Here is a 22,957-nt window from a genome sequence, read left to right on the forward strand (position 1 = left end):
TTTTATGCTGCAAGAATAAACAAACTTATTTTTCACTGGCAAAAATGTGTTGATTGTAATGTTTCCTATTTTGATTAATAAAGATGTGTTTGAGCCTAGTTATAATGATTTAAAATTAACAAAATCCTCAATTACATTTGCACCAACCTAATACCTGGCTTCTTTCACTTAGCATGATGTTTTCAAAGTTCATTCATGTACTTTATTCCTTTTTATTAATGAATATTCCATTATGTGGAAATACTACATTTTTTAAATCTATTTATCAATTGATAGATATCTGGGTGGTTTCTGCCTTTTTGGCTTTTATGAATAATGCTACTGTGAACATTTATATGAAAATTTTTACATGAGCATACATTTTAATTTTTCTCAGATGTATACCAAGGGGTGGAACTGCTGTACTATATAGTAGTCCTATGTATAACCTTTAGGGGGATTGTCAGACTGTTTAACAAAGGAGCCATGCCGTTTTACGTTCCTACCAGTAATGTATAATGGTTCCAACTTCTCAGCATTCTAGCCAGTGCTTATTTTCGTTTGTTGCTTTGTTTAGTACTAGCAAAATACTTCAATATTTCACTAATGTAGTTATTCTACTTTTATTTGTTATTTATTTCATATGCAGTAACTCTTATTTTAATGGTTGTGTAATTTTATTACATCTGTTTTGGAATTAGGCAGGGAATTAACAATAAAGGTAAATGTACACAGGAATATGCTTATGTATATATATGTCTTTTGTATGTGTGTAAAGTGTACCTATATCTGGTGTAGGGCAGTGGGAAGAACAGCAGATATTAGGACTTAGATGGCAACTATTCAGTGTTATCTCGAAGTGAAATGACTTCATCGATGAGGATAACACTTGTTCTATCTCATAAGAATTGTGTTTAAGAATGAAAGTGAAAGCATTTTACAAATTTCAAAATACACAGATGTAAGTTGTTAGTTTTAAAATTATTATTGTTATCTATTCAACTGATTGGGAAATAGCTGCATTTACTTAATGGTCTCCATTTGCCCTCATTATGTAGGATTTCCTAGCGACTGTCATCCACCACCTGGCTGCTGTCAGTTTGATGAGCTTCTCTTGGTGTGCTAATTATATTCGCAGTGGGACCCTCGTGATGATTGTACATGATGTGGCCGATATTTGGCTAGAGGTAAATGTTTGCCATTAAAAAACTAACAACAGTACCATGTCCTGGGTTAACTGTGACTCTTTACAGGAAGGAAGAACTCTCTGTGAGTGATTTAGCAGAGCTCTCAGTTCTGAAAATACCTAAAGTCTGTGGATATCTCTAGGTCCCCAGATCTTTCAAGCTCAAAGAAAGGAAAGCTTTCAGTTTTTAGTTTCTAATTGTTTTTCTCCATGGTAGTTGAGAGAGAGGGGTTATTTTGTGGGATTCCATTTATGCAGCTTGCACGCAGATATTAGCTTAGGAAGTAAGCTGAGGTATCTGAAGAAAAAATGAATTCTCATCTTTTAAAAGGAAAACTTGGACTATGGCATTGTGGATTTTTAAAGCTGATTGGCCCCATATATTCACGTAAGCCAAAGATAAATAGGCACTGAATGCTTGCACTGCCCTGCAGGTTCCTCCTCCAGCTTTACGGAATGAGAATTAACGTTTATTTAAATGATGTTTATTTTCTAAGGAAGCAATGTTTCAGAGCAGGAGACTTTAAAACAAGAGTCTTCCTAATCTCGAGCCATACAAAATATAAGAAACAAAGCAAAATTAGGATTGTTTTCTCTACGTGTTTCTGTTGTGTCTTGGTTCTGTTTACCCTGAGACAGTGGGTCCTGCTATACTTAGAGCCACATTGTTCATTATTTACATATACTCATTTATAATGAAAGTGAAAGTTGCTCAGTCAGGTCCAACTCTTTGTGATCTCATGGATTGTACAGTCCATGGAATTCTCCAGGCCAGAATACTGGCATGGGTAGCCTTTCCCTTCTCCAGGGGATCTTCCCAACCCAGGGATTGAACCCAGGTCTCCCACATTGCAGGTGATTCTTTACCAGCTGAGCCACAGGGGAAGCCCAAGCTGGGGGAAATGATACTAACATATTTGCATTCAGGATAACCTCTTGAAGGGCTAATAATTAAATATAAGTTGATATGGAAGAATTTAATTTAATAAGATCTTGTTCTTCTAGATCAGGATTCAGCAAGTTCAGTTCAGTTCAGTTGCTCAGTCGTATCTGACTCTCTGCAACCCCACGGACTGCAGCACACCAGGCTTCACTGTCTATCACCAGCTCCTGGAGTCCACTCAAACTCATGTCCATTGAGTCGTTGATGCCATCCAACCATCTCATCCTCTGTTGTCCCCTTCTCCTCCTGCCTTCAATCTTTCCCAGCATCAGGGTCTTTTCAAATGAGTCAGTGCTTCGCATCAGGTGGCCAAAGTATTGGAGTTTCCTCTTCAACATCAGTTTTCCAATGAATATTCAGTACTCATTTCCTTTAGGATGGACTGGTTGGATCTCCTTGCAGTCCAAGGGACTCTCACGAGTCTTCTCCAACACCACAGTTCAAAAGTATCAATTCTTTGGTTCTCAGCTTTCTTTATAGTCCAACTCTCACATCCATACATGACTACTGGACAAACCATAGCCTTTCTGGATTCAGCAAACTTTTTCACAAAAAAGCCAGGTAGTAAATCTAGTTTTGCAGACCTCATACGATCTCTTGTCACATATTCTTGTTTTTCTGTTGTTTTTCTTTTTCTTTTATACTCCTTTAAAAATGTGAAAACGTTCTTACCATTCTTAACTCAGTGGGCTGAGCAGCTTTAATCCCTAGGCTGAATTGTGATTTGCCAAACCCTGTTGTAGATGTAACCAGAAGTCATTTGAAGACATTTCAAAGCAACTGGCTACTGTTAAAATCGGCTAAGTACAGAATTTTGTTTTCTTGTATGTAGCCATAATTAGACATGTAAATCCAGTTCTAAGGGTAAAGGTTATTATATGTGCTTCAGAGCAGCAAATGACTTAGCAGAAGGAGGATTATGCCAGTTCTTCCATGTGTTGCTCTCTGAATGTAGCCATCTCTGTTATAATCACCTCCTCCTCCAATCATATCTCAGTAACCCTTCCTGAAAATTAAGACCACATTGGCTATGACTTTAAAACTTTGTGCTACTCTGTTCTTCTAGCTCTCTAGTTCAACTGCCCTTGGTGTCCACCATAAAAACAGCTTCATTGCGTTACTAGAAGGGAGATTTAGGTATTAGGACTGGGAATAAGCACTGTGTTGTCCCTGCCTACCCTGACATTGATATGACATAGGTTTCCTAGGTGACCTGTTTAGACCTTCCTAAAGATGGAGACTATTAATCTTTCCTGTTAATCAAAAGAGTTATTGGGTCATTTCTTAGTTCTTTGTTTGCAAGGAAGAACAGCTTCAGCATCTACAGTTTTTCTTCATAAGCAGTCTTGTGCCTTCTTCATGTATCTTCATGATCCTCTCTTTCTACATGTTAAGTTTGGATCCAGGACCCAATACTTTAACAGTACTTTGACTGCAAAGGAGACAGGTTACTGTCTGAAATCCATCTTGGCACAGTCCAGGATAGCTGGCATGTGCATGGGTGCAAAGAAGTGCTACTCTGCCAACTCAAATGGCGCTCTTCACATCTATGCATATCTCCAGCTTCCTGCCGGGCCTGCCTGCCGACCCTTCAAACAGCTCCCCCTCTATTCCAAGCCCTGTAAACTTCTGGCTTTCTCCCCATACCCAAGTTGGGCCTCGCTGGCATGCCAGCCTTCCATTTCAGCAGTGAAGGCTACTTCCTTTTGGGCCTCTGCTAACCCCATAGTCTGATCACATTCCTACTCCTTGGTAGGTAGGGAAAAGTATGGAAAATGCAGTGTAAACCATTCCTGAAATGTAATAAGCTACTTCTCTTGTTCTAGATGGACCTTGACTTTCCTGGGAGATTTCAGTTCTAAAACTGGCAGGCCTAAGCCACACTTCTGCCCAGCTTCCACCCCCAACTTCAGACACTTTCCCATTCAACCTTGAGCTACACTGGATAATGCAAGCGAATCCTCATTACATTAATACCACATTAAACAGCACTTTCTGTAATTCTTTTTACTCAACACAAATCATATGAGCACTACAGACTAGCATGAAGTAAGCAGGAAAAATCAAGTGCTTGAAACTCTCCTCCAACCAGGATAGGGCCCTGAGGGCTGCCTCCTAACTCCACTCTCTGTATCATCCGCCTGAAAGTAGCTGCCTTGATTGCAGCATGCCCAGCCCAGCCCAGCGCTTCACTCATATCCCAGCCTTTCTTCAGTCCAACTCTCCTCCCAGTTAAATGGAGGACTTCAATAACTGTCAAGCTAACATACATGCTAAAAGGAGTTATGCTAATTTGTAGTGCTTATGTAATACAAGAATGATATTACAGTCTTTCTAACTAATTTTTTAAATATTGTATTATGCAAGGTTCCAAACATATGACAAGGTAAAGAATATAATGGGCCCAATGGACCCACCATCCAGCTTTAATAGTTATTAATGTGGCCAATCTTATTTCATCTACTTTTTATCCATAACCCAACTCCCACCAAGATTTTGAAGCAAATCCCAGATATAATTTAATTTATAGATATTTAATTTTACACGACTATCACCCTATCTGAACGCAATTTCTTTCTATTTTCTCAGTCTGCTAAGATGTTTTCTTATGCCGGATGGAAGCAAACCTGTAACGCCCTGTTTTTCATCTTCTCCGCCGTGTTTTTGATCAGTCGCCTCATTATTTTTCCCTTCTGGTGAGTAGACAAGGGGCTGCGCATGCCTTTGGTCACTGTGCTGAGGTGGCCTTGCGTGTTGTTCAGGTTGGAGCATTGCCCTTTCTTTCTCACACTGATCTCCAGCTATTTGTGCCAAGTTTAGCTGGACAGAAGAATGTGAAGGGGTCGTTTTTATAGATAATTAAAACCACACCTTCTAATGTGAAAGGCTTGCTACAAAGGAAGATAAAAGATGTGTGACCAGTGGAAGGGAGCATCTCTTATTCTATCTCTGCTCTCATGACCATGGATCTTTTTTGCGATTAACAACTTTTCCAGTTATTCAGTGAAATGTCATTGGTCAGTTATAAGCTTTTTAAAAGAGAGGCCAATTCTGTGTTAAAATTGCAGTAGTTATAACCACCATTAATTGAATGCCAGGCATTGGATTAGGCCCTTAATACATCTTGGCACTAGCTATACAGCAAACCATAAAGATAAGTGTCATCATTTCCACTTCACATATGAGGAAACTGATGCTGATTTCATTCTCCATGATCTCTGGTCCTAACAGTGGTATGGACCACTAGCTCTTGCTCAGTCTGTTGATTTTGTTTAGCCAAGAGCTGGCAGTGTAGAACTTATGTTGTGTCTCTCCTGACAGCCTTCCCTTCAGCAAGTGTAATTTCCCATGTGTCGATTGACAGAAACCAGAGGAAAAATGTGAGGAAGACTTTAAGGGTTTGGAAAGAACAGCTTAAAACTAACTGTAGTCTGGGGCTAGCCTAGGAGTTTCAGATACTCTCAACAGAAAAACTGGCGTTGTTGGAAGTCCTAGGTTCCAGGGGAAAGAGATGGAGACCCAGGTTGCAGGCCTGATTCCTTATGAGAGGAGAGCACACAGAAGACTGGTTAGAGAGTTCAAAGGGTACTGGTCACTCTGTGGAAGCCAGCTGCATTCTTTAACACAGGACTGGATGTCTTGATTAGATACTTTTTCTAGAGAGAAACAGCAGAGTGCAGTGATGAATTTCATGGGTGCAAGTCAGTCCTTGCTGCAAACATTACCTGTGTGATCTTGTACAGGTCAGATCAATTTTCTCTGCTTCAGTTTCTCATCTGTAAAATGTAAGGATTGTCACGAGGCTTAAGTGAGATAATAAATATTAAATAGCTTAGAACAGTGTCTGGAACATAGTAAAGACTCAGTAAATGCCAGCTGTTATTAGTGAAATTATTAATGAGTCTCTGAGAATTTGGAGTTTAATCCAGAATCAAATCTGAGATGCATATTTAAGATGCTCTTCTTTGTTGATGAATCATATTACCATCACTTTCACTTTGGCTGATCAAGTGTGTTTGTGAAATTAGAATATTGTACGGTATTGATAGGATAAGAATTGACTTGCAGATAGCAGTTAAGTTGTGGCTTTTTAGTGTGACTTTCATGGTGCTCTGAATCTAGCATATGCCCATTGCTTATTTTGTTTCAAAGGAACCATGTGTTCCAGTTATCTATAGCTGTATAACAAACTTTCTGAAAAGCTTGGTGGCTTAACACAGTAGTGAGCAAATTTTTTCTATAAAGGGCCATAGAATAACTATTTTAGACTTTAAGAGCCATATATGGTCTCTGTTCCATGTTTTTCTTTGTTTTGTTCTGTTTCTTTTATAGTCCTTTAAAAATGTACCAAATCCAGCTTAGATCACTGGCTGTAGAAGAACGCTCTACAGGCCAGACTTTATCAACAAGCCATAGTTGTCAGGCTTCTCTCTTAAAATAACACATTATTATCATTATTATTACCTCTTATGGATCTCGGAGTTGACTGACCTCATTTCCATGGTTTTCACTCCTGTGGTTACAGTCAGATGGTAGCTGGGCAGTCAGAGTTGGAGTTTTCTTGAAGGCTTCCTCAGGCACAAGGTTCAAGTGACACCCGTGACATCAGCTGGTTGGCTGCGACTGCTGCGGGCCTGGCAGCTGGATTGCATGTCCATGCCCCTTCACTGGCCTGATCTCTTCCGAGGACAGCAGATGGATTTTAAGGGTGAGCAGTTCAAGAGAGAGCTTGGCAGATGCTGTGTTTCCTTTTGTAGCTCAGCTTCAGATGTCATAGCATGTCACGTCCAACCTCATTTTCTTCATTGGATCCAGGTCACTAAGGCCAGTTCATACTTAAGGGAAGGAAAATTAGCTTCCAGTTCTTGTTGGGAGTAGTTTCAAATAATTTATAGACATTTTTAAAACACATACCATGGAAGTTCTCAGTCTAGAGAACTCTCTGAAAAGCTTCTAAGTATTGCTGCTGTGGTTGATTTGTGATTCAGCAACAAAGGATTTCACCTAGAACTTTACTTTAACGTCTCAAAATCAACAGGCAAGCTTACCCTAGCCTCACAGACAGTTGAACATCAGGTTAGGGTTGAGTGATTGGGAGGCGGTGTGTTACTTTCCCACACACCCTCAACTCTAAAATCCTAGACGTAAGAACTCATTCTCTTGCCAGCATTTCTGGATTTCAAGGAGAATTAGTTACATGCATTTGGCATGTTCTTGATCTTGATATTTTGCTGAATTCACCAGCTCACTGCAGAGGGCAGCCAATACCACTGTTTGCTGTCCTCAGAGAGTTCGGGCTGCAAATAAGCCAGTATTAGTAGACTTGACTATATAAAGTTTTTGTGGGTAAAATTTTTTCTGTACTGATGTTGACTGATCCTCAGTTGGAGGGTTAAAGAAAACCTCAACAAGCTATTGGAAGTTTGGGAGCTAGGCTTTTCATGGTTTTCAAAAGCATCAGTTGTAGTGTATTACTCTGGCTTAAATAGCTATCCCATCAGCTTGAACCTGTTACACAACCATCTTGTGGTGCCAAAGAGGAAAAGTCAGTTCCGTTGTTAGTCTGGCTCCAGACATCTGTCTAAAATTTGTAACTCTGCAGACTCACTTCTTAAGGACATTTTATTAGTCCAGATTTGTTGGGAATTTACCGTGAACCAAACACAGTGCAGACAAGAGGCCCATTTCAAGATTCAAACATTTTAGAGGTGCTGTGGGAGGCGGTTCGCCATCTAGCTGCTCTGTTCTTAGTTGCTTTTGCTACGCATTTTGTGGTGAGATGAATGACCGAGCGTGGAGAAAGCTCCTGGGCGTTGCCATCTGAAAGGGATCTGAAACCTTGAGAAAAAGAACAGGAGTTTGACATCACATGTGTCTTTCTCTTTCTTCTCCTTTCCCTTTATTCCCTCAGCCTCAAGTAGATTTGCTTTCCCCTTGTGAATTTCCTTATGTGTTTGTACAACTGTGTTGCCAGTTCTCCTCTCCTCCAGTTCTTTTCAGGGAACTTATTTATAGCCATTTTTCAATGTCAGCAAGAGTTAACTGCTTTGATTTCCTAAACATTGCTACTGTCAACATTAGGTAGACAGTCCAGTTGGCACGGGCCTAACTGCTTTAATCTAATTGCTTGGTTACCCTATTTATTTGCGTTTTTTTTTAAAGCATTTAAATTTCAGGCCTATGTTTTTCACGTTGTATTCCCAACTGTTGTATTAAAATAATGGCTGCTATATTTGCGAATTATTGGATGTATTTGTCTACTTTATACAAATACCGCCTGAGAATCATTCCCCAACCCAGGGATCCAACCCAGGTCTCCCACATTGCAAGCAGATTCTTTGCCGACTGAGCCACCAGGGACACCCATTCAGTGAAAAAGATCCTCCAAAGGTCAATAAACAATTCCCCTGACTCCTGACAGTTTTTCTCCTTAAACAAAAAGAGCAGATACTGATTTAGTCCCAGATGGTTGACCTGAAGGGAAGGAGCGTGTTGCAGCTGATGTTTCCAGGTAGTGATGCTGGGTCATCGCTCCATTTCTTGAACTCATCACTGGATGTTGTGAGGAGCTCACAGATGAATGAGGTGTAGCTCCTCACCTGCAGGAGTTCGTGACAGCAGTAGAAGAGATCTTTTTGTATCCACCACCTTATTCATATATTTGAAGAGTATTAATACTGACCTGTGTTTTTTGGATATTCCAAAAAGAAAATAATAAGACATTTCTTTCAAATCAAAACTACAATGAGATATCTCCTCACACTGTTTAGAATGGCTGACCATCATTAAAAAGTCTACAAATAATAAATGCTGGACAGGATGAGGAAAAAAAGGAACCCTCCTATATTCCTCCACTGTCAGTGGGAATGTAAATTGGTACAGCCACTAAGGAGAACAATATGGAAGCGTCTTAAAAAACTAAAAATAGAGCTACCATGTAATCCTATAATCCCACTCCTGACCATATAGGAAAAGGTGAAAATTCTAATTCAAAAAAATACATGTACCTCAGTGTTCATAGCAGCACTATTTATAATAGCCACAACATGAAAGCAACATAATTTGTCCACTGACAAATTGATAAAGAAGATGTACACATTTACAATGGAATATTACTTGGAAGTAAAAAAGAATGAAATAATACCATTTGTAGCAACATGGATGGACTTAGAGATTATCATACTAAGTGAAACGTCAGACAAAGAAAAAATCATATTGTATCACTTATATGTAGAGTCTAAAAAATGATACAAAGGAACTTACAAAACAGAAATAGAGGCACAAATAGAAAACAAAGTTATGGCTACCTAAGGAGAAAGTGAGGGAGGGGTAAATTAGGGATTTGAGATTAACAGATACACACTACTGTATTTAAAATAGGTGAAAGACTAAGTAAGACCTACAGATGAATTGTATTCAGTATCTTATAATAACCTACAATGGAAAAAATTCTGAAAAAGAATAGATACATATATATATATAGCTGAATGACTGCTATACACTTGAAACTAACACAGCATTGTGAATTAACTATACTTCAGTTTTAAAAATGGTTAAAAAATAAAACACTTCTAACTGTGAAAAATACTCAAACAACTTCCTTACCTCCAAGGATACATATGCTAGTGGTAATTTTATTTCCCCACCACTGGTTCATAGGACCTTGGGCCTCATCTTTTGATGATCCAGGTCTCACTGGTATCAAAAAATGGTACCCTGAGAAGCCTCATGTGAAAAAGAATTTTGTGGGCGATGAGACAATATAAACCCTTGAAATGGTTGTTAAAGAGAGGACAGTTTTAAGGAGACACAACAGAGCCAAAGCCTCCAGCAGTGCTCTCAGCTGATGTCCATCAGAGGGAGACTAGAGTGAGGACATGATAGTCTTTTTCTTTCCTTTTAACGTCTGAGGCCTCAGTTCTGAGCAGGCAGGCAGGGGTCTGCTGGGTCCTGTCAGCTTCCACGCCTGCCTGGAATGGCAGTGTCCTTCCCTCAGTCACCAGAGGAGATGCTGGGCTGCGCCAGGCCAGAGGGCTCTGTTGTAGCTGCTGCTGCTCCCTGGGACCGCCCTGCAGATGCCTATCTCAGAACTAGACTTTCCAGTCACATGGCTTCTGGAGGAGACAGCACAAGTCACCGCATGTGTTTGCTCAGAGTCTCGCTCAGTGGGGAGCTCCTGCCACACCCCACAGGCTTGGCACTTCTGCTGCTGCTTGTAAACTTGTGAAAGTCAACTACCACAGTCCATAGAACTTCAGAATGAGGGCCTTATTCATTATTTAGCGCAACCCCTTTATTTGTTTCTCTGTATGGAAATCATTTCAAGCTTGCAGAATAATTTCAAGTATATTACAGAGAACTCTTACCTGTTCCTTTTACCCAGATTTACCAGTTAACATTTCCTTGATTTGCTGTATTTCTTTCTTTTTCTCTCTCAATACACACACACACATACATGCTCCCGTGTGTATGTGTGTATATGTGCCTATATATGTATGCACATATACACACACATTTTTTCCTGAACCAAAGTTGAAACCATCACACCCTTTTAATCTTAAATAGTTCAGTGTGTATTTCCTAAGGACAAGGACAGTCTTCTACAGAATCTTCCATCAGTTTCAAGAAAGGTAGCAATCTACCATCTGTGTTTTGGTTTTATTAATTGATCTGATAGTGCCTTTCATTGCTTTTTTCCCCTCATTACCAGATTTGGCTAGGATCACACTCCGCATTCAGGTGTCATCCACTTGAAATAGTCCTTCTTGTGCTGGGTACTTCTTGCCTTTCGTGTCATAGACATTGTTGAAGTATTGTGACTTAGAGTATTTTTCATGTGAGAAGTTAAGATAGTTCTAGGATAGCACTGCTAGTTATGAAAGAATCAAGACCAGAAACAGGACATTTGAAACACAAAACAGGTATGTTTCCAACTAAATTACTTAATTTGATAAGAGCAGACATGGCTGCCTTGCCTAAGTTTTAGAAAGTTTCTTCAACTATTTGGTCACTTAGAAATATAAGCCATCTCTAAAATGTAAGATAGGCAAATTAAACGCCTATAGAACCAATATTTGTTATCCTGAAAAGGCTCAATGCTTACACCCACAATTAGCAAGAAAAAAAGACCTTTAATTTTTATTAGAAAAAAACAACTTTTGGTGACTGTCTTATCCAGCCCAGCAAAACCAACTATACCAACAATGTGATTTTTTTCAAACCATGTAAACTTTAGCAATTGAAAGTGTAAAGATGGGGAACAAAACCCAAGACAGAGAAAAGGCGAAGCTTTGCCCTCAATAGGCACCATGGTAGTGTGTCCATTTGGACAGGTTAGAAGCCAGTGTACAGAGCAGAACTGAGGAGTATTCTCTGAAAAGGGAGATTCCATAGGCCCCACAAGGTAAATGTGCAAGTGTTTGTGTGTTCACACATGTCTGCACACTTGATACATGTGTGTTCAGGACACATACTTGATACACATGTATTTGAGCCACACAACATTTAGACGAGCAGATATGTTTTGTTTTTTTCCTTCCTATTCTTCTTTTGGTAAAGAAGAATTAAGGCTGAGAGATTGGACTATCCTTTAGGTATCATTCTGGATCTCACCCCAAAAGATCTCCCACGATTTCCGCTTTTTGTTTCAGTTCAGCTTGTTACATGCTGACTATGTAAACTATAACTTCACTAGAATGACCTGTGGAGGCTTAAAAAAATATTCATGGTTCTAATTCAGACCAATTAAACTAGAATCTGCAAACTGGACCCAGACACTGTGTTGCCCTCCATGTGGTGTTGACTAGCATTTTGCAGTAGGAAAGGGGCTGGTGGTGGAAGCCATCTCAGCATAGTGATGGCCATAATAAGTTATAACTACCGTGTTTGAGTGCTCACTGTATGCTAAGCTCTTCCCATTTGTCAACTCATTTAATCCTCATGACAGCCTGATAAGGTGAGCTCTGTCTTATTACAGAAGAAACTGAAGCCCAGAGAAGCCAGTAACTTGCTGTAGATGCCCAGGAAACCATGATCCAAATGTAGCAGGCTCCAGCGCCCGTGCTACTGACTGACCGCTCCTCTCTGCAGGGGCATCTCTGTCTCTGGGGCTGTTTGTCAATGGCAGTCTCTTCCATTTCTAGAACTCTTTAAGTTTGGAAAGATGACTCTGTATTTCTCTGGAGCCTCTTATTCAGAGAGGTGGGGTTAGTTTCACCCAAGGAACAGGAGGTAGTGTAGGTTGCTAGGCAAAAAATAGCAGCCTCAGTCCCAGAGCCCAGCTCTGATGATGCTAGGCCAAGTATTGTTTTTGTTGTTCGATTGCTAAGTCGTGTCTGACTCTTTGAGACCCCATGGACTACATACAACACGGCAGGCTTCCCTATCCTTCACTGTCTCCCGGAGTTTGCTCAAATTCCTGTCCACTGAGTTGGTGGTACTGTCTGACCATCTCATCCTCTGCCACCTCCTTTTCCTTTTGCCTTCAGTCTTCCCCAGCGTCAGTGTCCTTTCCAATGAGTCAGCTCTTTGTATCAGGTGGTCAAAGTGTAACTTCAGCTTCATCAGTCCTTCCAATTAATATTCAGGTTGATTTCCTTCAGGATTGGCTTGTTTGATCATCTTTTAGTCCAAGGGACTCTCAAGAGTCTTCTTCAGCACCACAATTCGAAAGCAGCAATTCTTCAGTGCTCAGCCTTCTTTATGGTCCAGTTCTCACATCCATAGGTAACTATTGCAAAAACCATAGCTTTGAGTATAAGGGCCTCTATTATTCTCCTTCCCAAAACCTGCAGATTCCCAAAGCTCTTACAGGGAAGGCCACACCTCTGACCTTGGCTTTCTAGGCCAGTGGGAGATGGCTGCATTCACCAATCTAGCTTCATCTTGCACACCCAACCCATGTCACCCCTCCTCCACCCCATCCCACCCCCTGCCCCCACCCGCCTTGCCACACCAGTCTTCTTTTTAGCCCTTGAATTTTCCATAATGCCTCCACCTGAGACTTTTGTACATGTCACTCCCTCTAACTCTGTCTCCCCTTCAGCTATAGAGAGAAGAGGGAAATCTCTATGAGTCAAAATCCTGGAATATTCTCCCTTATTCTTTTCTTTTTTTCTTTGCATGGACCACAGTAAAACTGTATGTTTAGGTAGATATTTACATTCTTGATAGGATGTATAAAGGAGGTATTTTTGAGTAGATTCCTCTGTTAATTTTGACCTTGACAGATTCCCATTAGGAGGCCTTGTAGGGGACCAGGTCCTGGAGTCGGCGGTGGGAGAATACATGTGAGATGAAGGCATCATGGCCACTGCCTGTGGGAAGCTTGCTGGCTAATGAGGAGTCAGCTCATCTAAGAGCTTTCACTGTAAGGCAGAGTGACTCAGCCCAATGCTCTAAAGAAGTTCATAGCAGAGGAGCCCTGAAGGCAGTTATAAGAGGTGATCAGGAGAGATTTTTTTGTAGAGGAGTCCATGCTTTGATAGGTGTGAGGAATTTCAGATGAAAAAAGGAAGGGCATTCTAGACTGAGAGAGTGCAAAGTAAGGCACGCAGTTGCTTAAAGACCCAGAAAATCATAATAGCAAATAGGCTTTATTATATTAGTTCCCTTAATCCCTGTGGATGCAGGCACCAAAATGTAAGTCCTACTAGCTCAGGAATTTCAGTCTGTTTTATTCATTCTGGCTCCCACAAAGTGCCTGCTATCATTTTGGTGCTTAATAAATATTTATTGAATGAATAAGGTAGGTACTCATTGCTTCCATTTTACAGTTTAGAATACACACAAAGAAGTGACTCAGCTTACATAGAGTCAGGATTTTAAGAAAATATTGGGGATATATTTTATAATGTTAGGGGTGAGAAAAACATTTTAAAGCATAACACAGAGAAAGCAATTTAAGGGAAACAGTTGATAATATTGGTTACAAAAGTGTTTTAAAATTTTATTTGTCAAGAAAAATTATAAACAAAGTTGTAAAACTCAGACCATGTGATATTATTTAACATGATTAAAAAGTAATGCATTATCATTAATATATAAAGAGGATTTAGAAATCAGAAGAAGTAAACATCCCCCACCCAAAATTGGACAGATACCACAAAGAAGCAGTTCACAAAAGTACACATCATAATAATAATTTTTAAAAACTCATATATAACTTCATTTCACAAGAAATAAAAAAGTAAATATATAAGCAGTATAATGTTATTTTAGGTAAAAGCTGATAGACTACAATGTTGATCAACATCCCAGGAACACTCGCATACACTGGGTGCAAGAATATAAATTGGTGCAGTCTTGATGAAAAGCATTTAGCAATAGACTCCAAAATATAAAATGAATATACACTTTGATTCAGAATTTTAGCAAGTTGGGAGGAAGTGAACAATTTAATCAAAATGTCTTCACAAGTAACATTCTCACAGTGTTCTTCATAATGTAGCAAAAATTTGGAAACAAATGTCTATCAATAAGAGATTAGCTAAATTATGTATAAATGGATTTCTGTGCATTTATTACATAGAATGGTATATAGGAGGGGTTGGCAAATTGGCTCATAGGCAAAATCCAGTTCAGTGAACTATTTTGCTCAGTTCAGTTCAGTCGCTCAGTTGTGTCCGACTCTTTGTGACCCCATGAATCGCAGCACGCCAGGCCTCCCTGTCCATCACCAGCTCCCGGAGTTCACTCAAACTCACGTCCATCGAGTCCGTGATGCCATCCAGCCATCTCATCCTCTGTCGTCCCCTTCTCCTCCTGCCCCCAATCCCTCCCAGCATCAGAGTCTTCTCCAATGAGTCAACTCTTCGCATGAGGTGGCCAAAGGACTGGAGCTTCAGCTTCAGCATCATTCCTTCCAAAGAAATCCCAGGGTTGATCTCCTTCAGAATGGACTGGCTGGATCTCCTTGCAGTCCAAGGGACTCTCAAGAGTCTTCTCCAACACCACAGTTCAAAAGAATCAATTCTTCAGCACTCAGCCTTCTTCACAGTCCAACTCTCACATCCATACATGACCACAGGAAAAACCATAGCCTTGACTAGATGGACCTTAGTCGGCAAAGTAATGTCTCTGCTTTTGAATATACTGTCTAGGTTGGTCATAAATTTTCTTCCAAGGAGTAAGTGTCTTTTAATTTCATGGCTGCAGTCACCACCTGCAGTGATTTTGGAGCCCCCAAAAATAAAGTCTGACACTGTTTCTACTGTTTCCCCATCGATTTCCCATGAAGTGATGGGACCAGGTGCCATGACCTTCATTTTCTGAATGTTGAGCTTTAGGCCAACATTTTCACTCTCCTCTTTCACTTTCATCAAGAGGCTTTATAGTTCCTCTTCACTTTCTGCCATAAGGGTGGTGTCATCTGCATATCTGAGGTGATTGATATTTCTCCCGGCAATCTTGATTCCAGCTTGTGTTTCTTCCAGTCCAGCGTTTCTCATGATGTACTCTGCATATAAGTTAAATAAGCAGGGTGACAATATACAGCCTTGACGCACTCTTTTTCCTATTTGGAACCAGTCTGTTGTTCCATGTCCAGTTCTAACTGTTGCTTCCTGACCTGCATATAGGTTTCTCAAGAGGCAGGTCAGGTGGTTTGGTATTCCCATCTCTCTCAGAATTTTCCATAGTTTATTGTGATCCACACAGTCAAAGGCTTTGGCATAGTTAATAAAGCAGAAATAGATGTTTTTCTGGAACTCTCTTGCTTTTTCCATGATCCAGCAGATGTTGGCAATTTGATCTCTGGTTCCTCTGCCTTTTCTAAAACCAGCTTGAACATCTGGAAGTTCACGGTTCACATATTGCTGAAGCCTGGCTTGGAGAATTTTGAGCATTACTTTACTAGCATGTGAGATGAGTGTGATTGTGCGTTAGTTTAAACATTCTTTTGCATTGCCTTTCTTTGGGATTGGAATGAAAACTGACCTTTTCCAGTCCTGTGGCCACTGCTTAGTTTTCCAAATTTTGCTGGCATATTGAGTGCAGCACTTTGACAGCATCATCTTTCAGGATTTGCAACAGCTCAACTGGAATTCCATCACCACCACTAGCTTTGTTTGTAGTGATGCTTTCTAAGGCCCGCTTGACTTCACATTCCAGGATGTCTGGCTCTAGATTAGTGATCACATCATCATGATTATCTGGGTCGTGAAGATCTTTTTTGTATGGTTCTTCCATGTATTCTTGCCACGTCTTCTTAATATCTTCTGCTTCTGTTAGGTCCATACCATTTCTGTTCTTTATTGAGCCCATCTTTGCATGAAATGTTCCCTTGGTATCTCTAATTTTGTTGAAGAGATCTCTAGTCTTTCCCATGCTGTTGTTTTCCTCTTTCTTTGCATTGATCGCTGAAGAAGGCTTTCTTGTCTTTTCTTGCTATTGTTTGGAACTCTGCATTCAGACGCTTATATCTTTCCTTTTCTCCTTTGCTTTTCGCCTCTCTTCTTTTCACAGCTATTTGTAAGGCCTCCCCAACAGCCATTTTGCTTTTTTGCATTTCTTTTCCGTGGGGATGGTCTTGATCCCTGTCTCCTGTACACTGTCACCAACCTCATTCCATAGTTCATCAGGCACTCCATCTATCAGATCTAGGCCCTTAAATTTATTTCACTTCCACTGTATAATCATAAGGGATTTGATTTAGGTCATACCTGAATGGTCTAGTGGTTTTCCCTACTCTCTTCAATTTGTGTCTGAATTTGGTAATAAGGAGTTCATGATCAGAGCTACAGTCAGCTCCTGGTCTTGTTTTTGTTGACTGTATAGAGCTTCTCCATCTTTGGCTGCAAAGAATAGAATCAGTCTGATTTCGATGTTGACCATCTGGTGATGTCCATGTGTAGAGTCTTCTCGTGTTATTGGAAGAGGGTGTTTGCTATGACCAGTGCATTTTCTTGGCAAAACTCTATTAGCCTTTGCCCTGCTTCATTCTGCATTCCAAGGCCTGTTAACATTTGCCTGTTACTCCAGGTGTTTCTTGACTTCCTACTTTTGCATTCCAGTCCCCTATAATGAAAAGGACATCTTTTGTGGGTGTTAGTTCTACAAAAGGTCTTTTAGGTCTTCATAAAACCATTCAACTTCACTTTCTTCAGCGTTACTGGTTAGGGCATAGACTTGGATAACTGTGATATTGAATGGTTTGCCTTGGAGACGAACAGAGATCATTCTGTTGTTTTTGAGACTGCATCCAAGTACTGCATTTCAGACTCTTGTTGACCATGATGGCTACTCCATTTCTTCTGAGGGATTCCTGTCCGCAGTAGTAGATATAATGGTCATCTGAGTTAAATTCACCCATTCCAGTCCATTTTAGTTTGCTGATTCCTAGAATGTCCACGTTCATCCTTGCCATCTCTTGTTTGACCACTTCCAGTTTGCCTTGATTCATGGACCTGACATTCCAGGTTCCTATGCAATATTTCTCTTTACAGCATCAGATCATGCTTCTATCACCAGTCACATCCACAACTGGGTATTGTTTTTGCTTTGGCTCCATCCCTTCATTCTTTCTGGAGTTATTTCTCTACTGATCTCCAGTAGCATATTGGGCACCTAATGACCTGGGGAGTTCCTCTTTTGATATACTATAATTTTTCCTTTTCATACTGTTCATGGGGTTCTCAAGGCAAGAATACTGAAGTGGCTTGCCATTCCCTTCTCCAGTGGACCACATTCTGTCAGACCTCTCCACCATGACCCGCCCATCTTGGGTTGCCCCTGCAGGCATGGGTGGTTTCATTGAGTTAGACAAGGCTGTGGTCCTAGTGTGATTAGATTGACTAGTTTTCTGTGAGTATGGTTTCAGTGTGTCTGCCCTCTGATGCCCTCTTGCAACACCTACCATCTTACTTGGGTTTCTCTTACCTTGGGCTGGGGTATCTCTTCACGGCTGTTCCAGCAAAGCACAGCCACTGCTCCTTACCTTGGATGAGGGGTATCTCCTTACCGCCACCGTTCCTGACCTTCAACATGGGATAGCTCCTCTAGGCCCTCCTGTGCCTGCGCAGCTAGTAAAATTTTATTGGCACACAGCCATACCTGTTAATTGATACATTGTTTATAGCTAGTTTCACATTGCAGTGGTCACTTGATGAGTTGCAACAGAGACCAAATGGCCCAGAGGCCTGAAATATTTATTATTTATCCCTATTAAAAAATATTTGCCCATCCCTAATTTATAAATATGTTCATTGACATGGAAAGCTCTCTGTAACATGTTTGATTGCTAAGTCGTGTCCAACTCTTTTTGTGACCCCATGGACTGTAGCCCATCATGCTACTCAGTCCATGGGATTCCCCAGCCAGAATACTGGAGTGGATTGCTATTTCCTTCTCCAGGGGATCTTCCCAACTTAGAGATCAAAACTCTGCCTCCTGCATTGGCAGGCAGATTCTTTACCCCTGAGCCACCAGGGAAGCCCAAAAGCAGGGTATAAAATCACAAGCACAGTGTACTCCCTGTTATATAAGATCATGTGGTAATAGGAAAGGGAGAAACACTTTTAAAATGTGTTTTTAAGAAAGATGTTTTGAATTATGTTTACCAGACATAGTATGTACTGGATTACCTGAGAGTTGTGAGATTTTAAGTGATTTTTACTTTAACCTCTTTATATTTTCTGTAATTCCTAAGTTTTTTAAAAAAAAAGTTACATAAGTAAAATGGATAGATGACTATTATATTGAGTTCAGAGTTCATATCATTGCTTTTTGAATAAAATCTTGAATTAACAACTCACAAAAAAAAGGAAGTAGAACTACTAAGGGAACTGTCAAAGGTTGCAAATAATGCAAGCGGAAATTGTTTTATTTTTTAAATTAGCAAATTTTAAACCCAGTTGGTACTGGTTGGAGGGTTCAATAAAATTCTTCTGTCATAAATTGCTTGTGTCCTTATCAGTTCAGTTCAGTTGCTGCTGCTAAGTCACTTCAGTCGTGTCTGACTCTGTGCAACCCCATAGATGGCAGCCCACTAGGCTCCTCTGTCCCTGGGATTCTTCAGGCAAGAACACTGCAGTGGGTTGCCATTTCTTTCTCCAGTTCATGAAAGTGAAAAGTGAAAGTGAAGTCACTCAGTCATGTCCGACTCTTTGCAAACCCATGAACCGTAGACACTAGGCCTCCCTGTCCATCACCAACTCCTGGAGTTTACCCAAACCCATGTCCATTGAGTTGGTGATGCCATCCAACCATCTCATCCTCTATCGTCCTCTTCTCCTCTTGCCCTCAATCTTTCCCAGCATCAGGATCTTTTCATATGAGTCAGCTCTTTGCATCAGGTGGCCAAAATACTGGAGTTTCAGCTTCAACATCAGTCCCTCCAGTGAACACCCAGACCTGATCTCCTTTAGGATGGACTGGTTGGATCTCCTTGCAGTCCAAGGGACTCTCAAGAGTCTTCTCCAACACCACAGTTCCAAATCATGCACTCATATCCATACATGACCACTGGAAAAACCATAGCCTTGACTAGATGGACCTTTGTTGGCAAAGTAATGTCTCTGCTTTTGAATATGCTGTCTAGGTTGGTCATAACTTTCCTTCAAAGGAGCAAGCATCTGTTAATTCCATGGCTGCAGTCACCATCTGCAATGATTTTCGAGCCCAGAAAAATAAAGTCTGACACTGTGTCCACTGTTTCCTTATCTGTTTGCCATGAAGTGATGAGACCAGATGCCATGATCTTAGTTTTCTGAATGTTGAGCTATAAGCCAACTTTTTCACTGTCCTCTTTCACTTTCATCAAGAGGCTTTTGAGTTCTTCACTTTCTGCCATAAGGGTGGTGTCATCTGCATATCTGAGGTGATTGATATTTCTCCCGGCAATCTTGATTCCAGCTTGTGCTTCCTCCAGGCCAGCGTTTCTCATGATGTACTCTGCATATAAGTTAAATAAGCAGGTGACAACATACATCCTTGATGAACTCCTTTTCCTATTTGGAACCAGTCTGTTGTTCCATGTCCAGTTCTAACTGTTGCTTCCTGACCTGCATACAGGTTTCTCAAGAGGCAGGTCAGGTGGTCTGGTATTCCCATCTCTTTCAGAATTGTCCACAGTTTATTGTGATCCACACAGTCAAAGGCTTTGGCATAGTCAATAAAGCAGAAATAGATGTTTTTCTGGAACTCTCTTGCTTTTTCCATGATCCAGCAGATGTTGGCAATTTGATCTCTGTTTCCACTGCCTTTTCTAAAACCAGCTTGAACATCTGGAAGTTCACGGTTCATGTATTGCTGAAGCCTGGCTTGGAGAATTTTGAGCATTACTTTGCTAGCGTGTGAAATGAGTGCAGTTGTGTGGTAGTTTGGGCATTCTTTGACATTGCTTTTCTTTGGGATTGGAATGAAAACCAGGATCCTGCCTCAAGGCTGTACCACCATTTGATTGCTCCTTCTCGGTTTTTGTATCCCCTCCCTTCCCTGATCAGCAACTGTTTGAATCTGCCTTTTGGGACTCAGGGAAGGTCAGGAATGCTGAATGAAGCCTAGATCCTACAAACAAGAAATGCAGAACACAGAACAGATCTGTACTCTACAGCCCCACAGAATCCTGCTTAGTTTTAATTCAGGGAAGTGTGAAACTATGACTGATAACTTACTGTCAAAATGGGGCATAGGACTGCCTCAGTTTGGAGAACAGAGACTGAATTGGAACTATTTCTGAGTTCCAAGTCCTTGATTTGAGTTTTGTATGATTAAAATGTCAATCTCTTGGTTTCCCATTTTGGTGTAACAGACCCAACTAGAAGTAATTGGAGGAGAGACAACTGGAATTTTAATAGACAGAATAAATCTCATTTCTTTTCAGAAGAATAAGCATGAAACCAGGTCTGGACCTGGCACTTTGTGGACACTTGTAGCCAGGTAGCCAGTTGCCTAGTTTTATAAAAAGTAAGGTTACAGTTATTAGCTTCCTTCAGACATTGTTCTGAGACTGTCTGGTGGCCTCTAAGTCTGACACAGCTCAGAAAACTCAAGTTCTTAGCAATATAAGGACTAGTCTGAAATTACACCCATACTGTGACCTACTCGTTTCCATGGATATCTGAACCATAGCTACTCTATTTTGATTTTTAATTGTGATATTCTCCTTAATAGCCAAAGCAGATACTACAGTTAACCATGTTAGTGTTTTTCTAGGTATAAGAAGATGCAAGGATTGGGATTCATAAAATCTTTTCCTGAAAATATCTATCTGAAGGACTGTTCTTCCAGTTTTTTCCAGAGTGCTTCGTTTTTTTATCTCCACCCTGAGCTCCTTTCAGGGGTGTGAAAGGTCAGCAGCTGCAGTGGCCGTTATTTGATCTTTGTGGAGGTAGATGGCAAGTGCCAGTTTTCAGCTGATAGGGCCCCTTCACGGTCATAAGCTTGCTGTGATTTGGGGGGCACATCTCCTGACCGTTTTCTCCCACGGTACTGAGAATGCTGACAGTTCCCAGGTCTGGCAAATATTTCTCTGATAGGCCGTTCAATGTGCTGTTGCTGTACTAGGCCATAAAACAGTATCCAAAACTCTCTGGACCATCTGTCTTACTAGCCTCTTGGTCCAGGAAAACATTCTCTCTTGTTGCTTCTTCCCATATCTAGAGTTACACTGTTATCATCAATCTCACATGAAACTATATATTATCAGAGGCTCAGTCACACACTTGGTAATGTAAGAAACAGCAATTTTGTAAAACAGGCGAAATACAAATAACATAGCCAGCAGTATTAGTAAAGTTATAAGTAAAAATTAAGCTAAGAGCTTCCATTAAATGCAGCCCAGTATATCCCAGGTCATCTGACTTAGTCTATTCCATACAAATCCTTATCTTCCAGGGAAAGTATATATTGGCACTGTCTATAAGGTTCATAGCCCAGTTTCCTAGTGTTACTAGACTGATTATCCTTCAGTTCAGTTCAGTCACTCAGTCATGTCCGACTCTTGCGACCCCATGAATTGCAGCACGCCAGGCCTCCCTGTCCATCACCAACTCCCAGAGTTCACCCAGACTCATGTCCATCAAGTCAGTGATGCCATCCAGCTATCTCATCCTCTGTCATCCCCTTCTCTTCCTGCCTCCAGTCCCTCCCAGCATCAGAGTCTTTTCCAATAAGTCAACTCTTCGCGTGAGGTGGCCAAAGTATTGGAGTTTCAGCTTTAGCATCAGTCCTTCCAAAGAACACCCAAGACTGATCTCCTTTAGAATGGACTGGTTGGATCTCCTTGCAGTCCAAGGGACTCTCAACAGTCTTCTCCAACACCACAGTTCAAAAGCATCAATTCTTCAGTGCTCAGCTTTCTTCACAGTCCAACTTTCACATTCTTAGTAGACGTAATTGTTCCCAACATAGAGGAGACTTTAAACCTAAATCATCATAGTCTGGCGTTATCTATATTAATCCATCCAGGAATTGTGGGAGATTTTTTTCCTTTGCTGAAACTTTGCTTGTTGCTCTGATTGAGCTTAAGTAATAGAAGAGAATTCAAATTTATTACCAGGGTCAAAGCAGGCATTATTAATTGGCCAAGTGAGGGGATCCCATCCAGTAGTATCAGTAGTGACCTGAACATGACTACAATTTTCCTTTTAAAGTAAATTTTCTCAGGGCCAACCAATTTGAGCCTTAGAGTGAAGAAATTCACCAAGGTAACCCAGAACTGGACACAGGTAATTGGCCAACAATTGGATTGATTTCTAAAACTAGCATAGGATCAGGCCTATGATAGAAAAGCATTTGATTTATACACAAAGGTCCCAGAAGTCGAGAAAACATTATAAATGATCGTATGAATCAGGTGCAGCCTCTTAGGCAAACTGTCTCTGAGGTTGTCTTCTTCTCATCCTGGTGTA

The 22,957-nt window shown here is 40.7% G+C and overlaps 1 protein-coding gene across 1 annotated transcript in view; it reads left to right on the forward strand.

Annotated features, from left to right (window-relative positions):
• Nucleotides 1-22,957, forward strand: part of CERS3 (ceramide synthase 3) — a 140,163-nt gene that overhangs the window by 46,113 nt on the left and 71,093 nt on the right. The window contains exons 7-8 of the mRNA XM_069559189.1: nt 1,038-1,166; nt 4,698-4,804. Of these exons, the coding sequence (XP_069415290.1) occupies nt 1,038-1,166; nt 4,698-4,804 (236 nt within the window). The remainder of the gene's footprint in view (nt 1-1,037; nt 1,167-4,697; nt 4,805-22,957) is intronic.

The sequence above is a fragment of the Ovis canadensis genome, chromosome 18, assembly GCF_042477335.2.
Source record: "Ovis canadensis isolate MfBH-ARS-UI-01 breed Bighorn chromosome 18, ARS-UI_OviCan_v2, whole genome shotgun sequence".
NCBI lineage: Eukaryota > Metazoa > Chordata > Mammalia > Artiodactyla > Bovidae > Ovis > Ovis canadensis.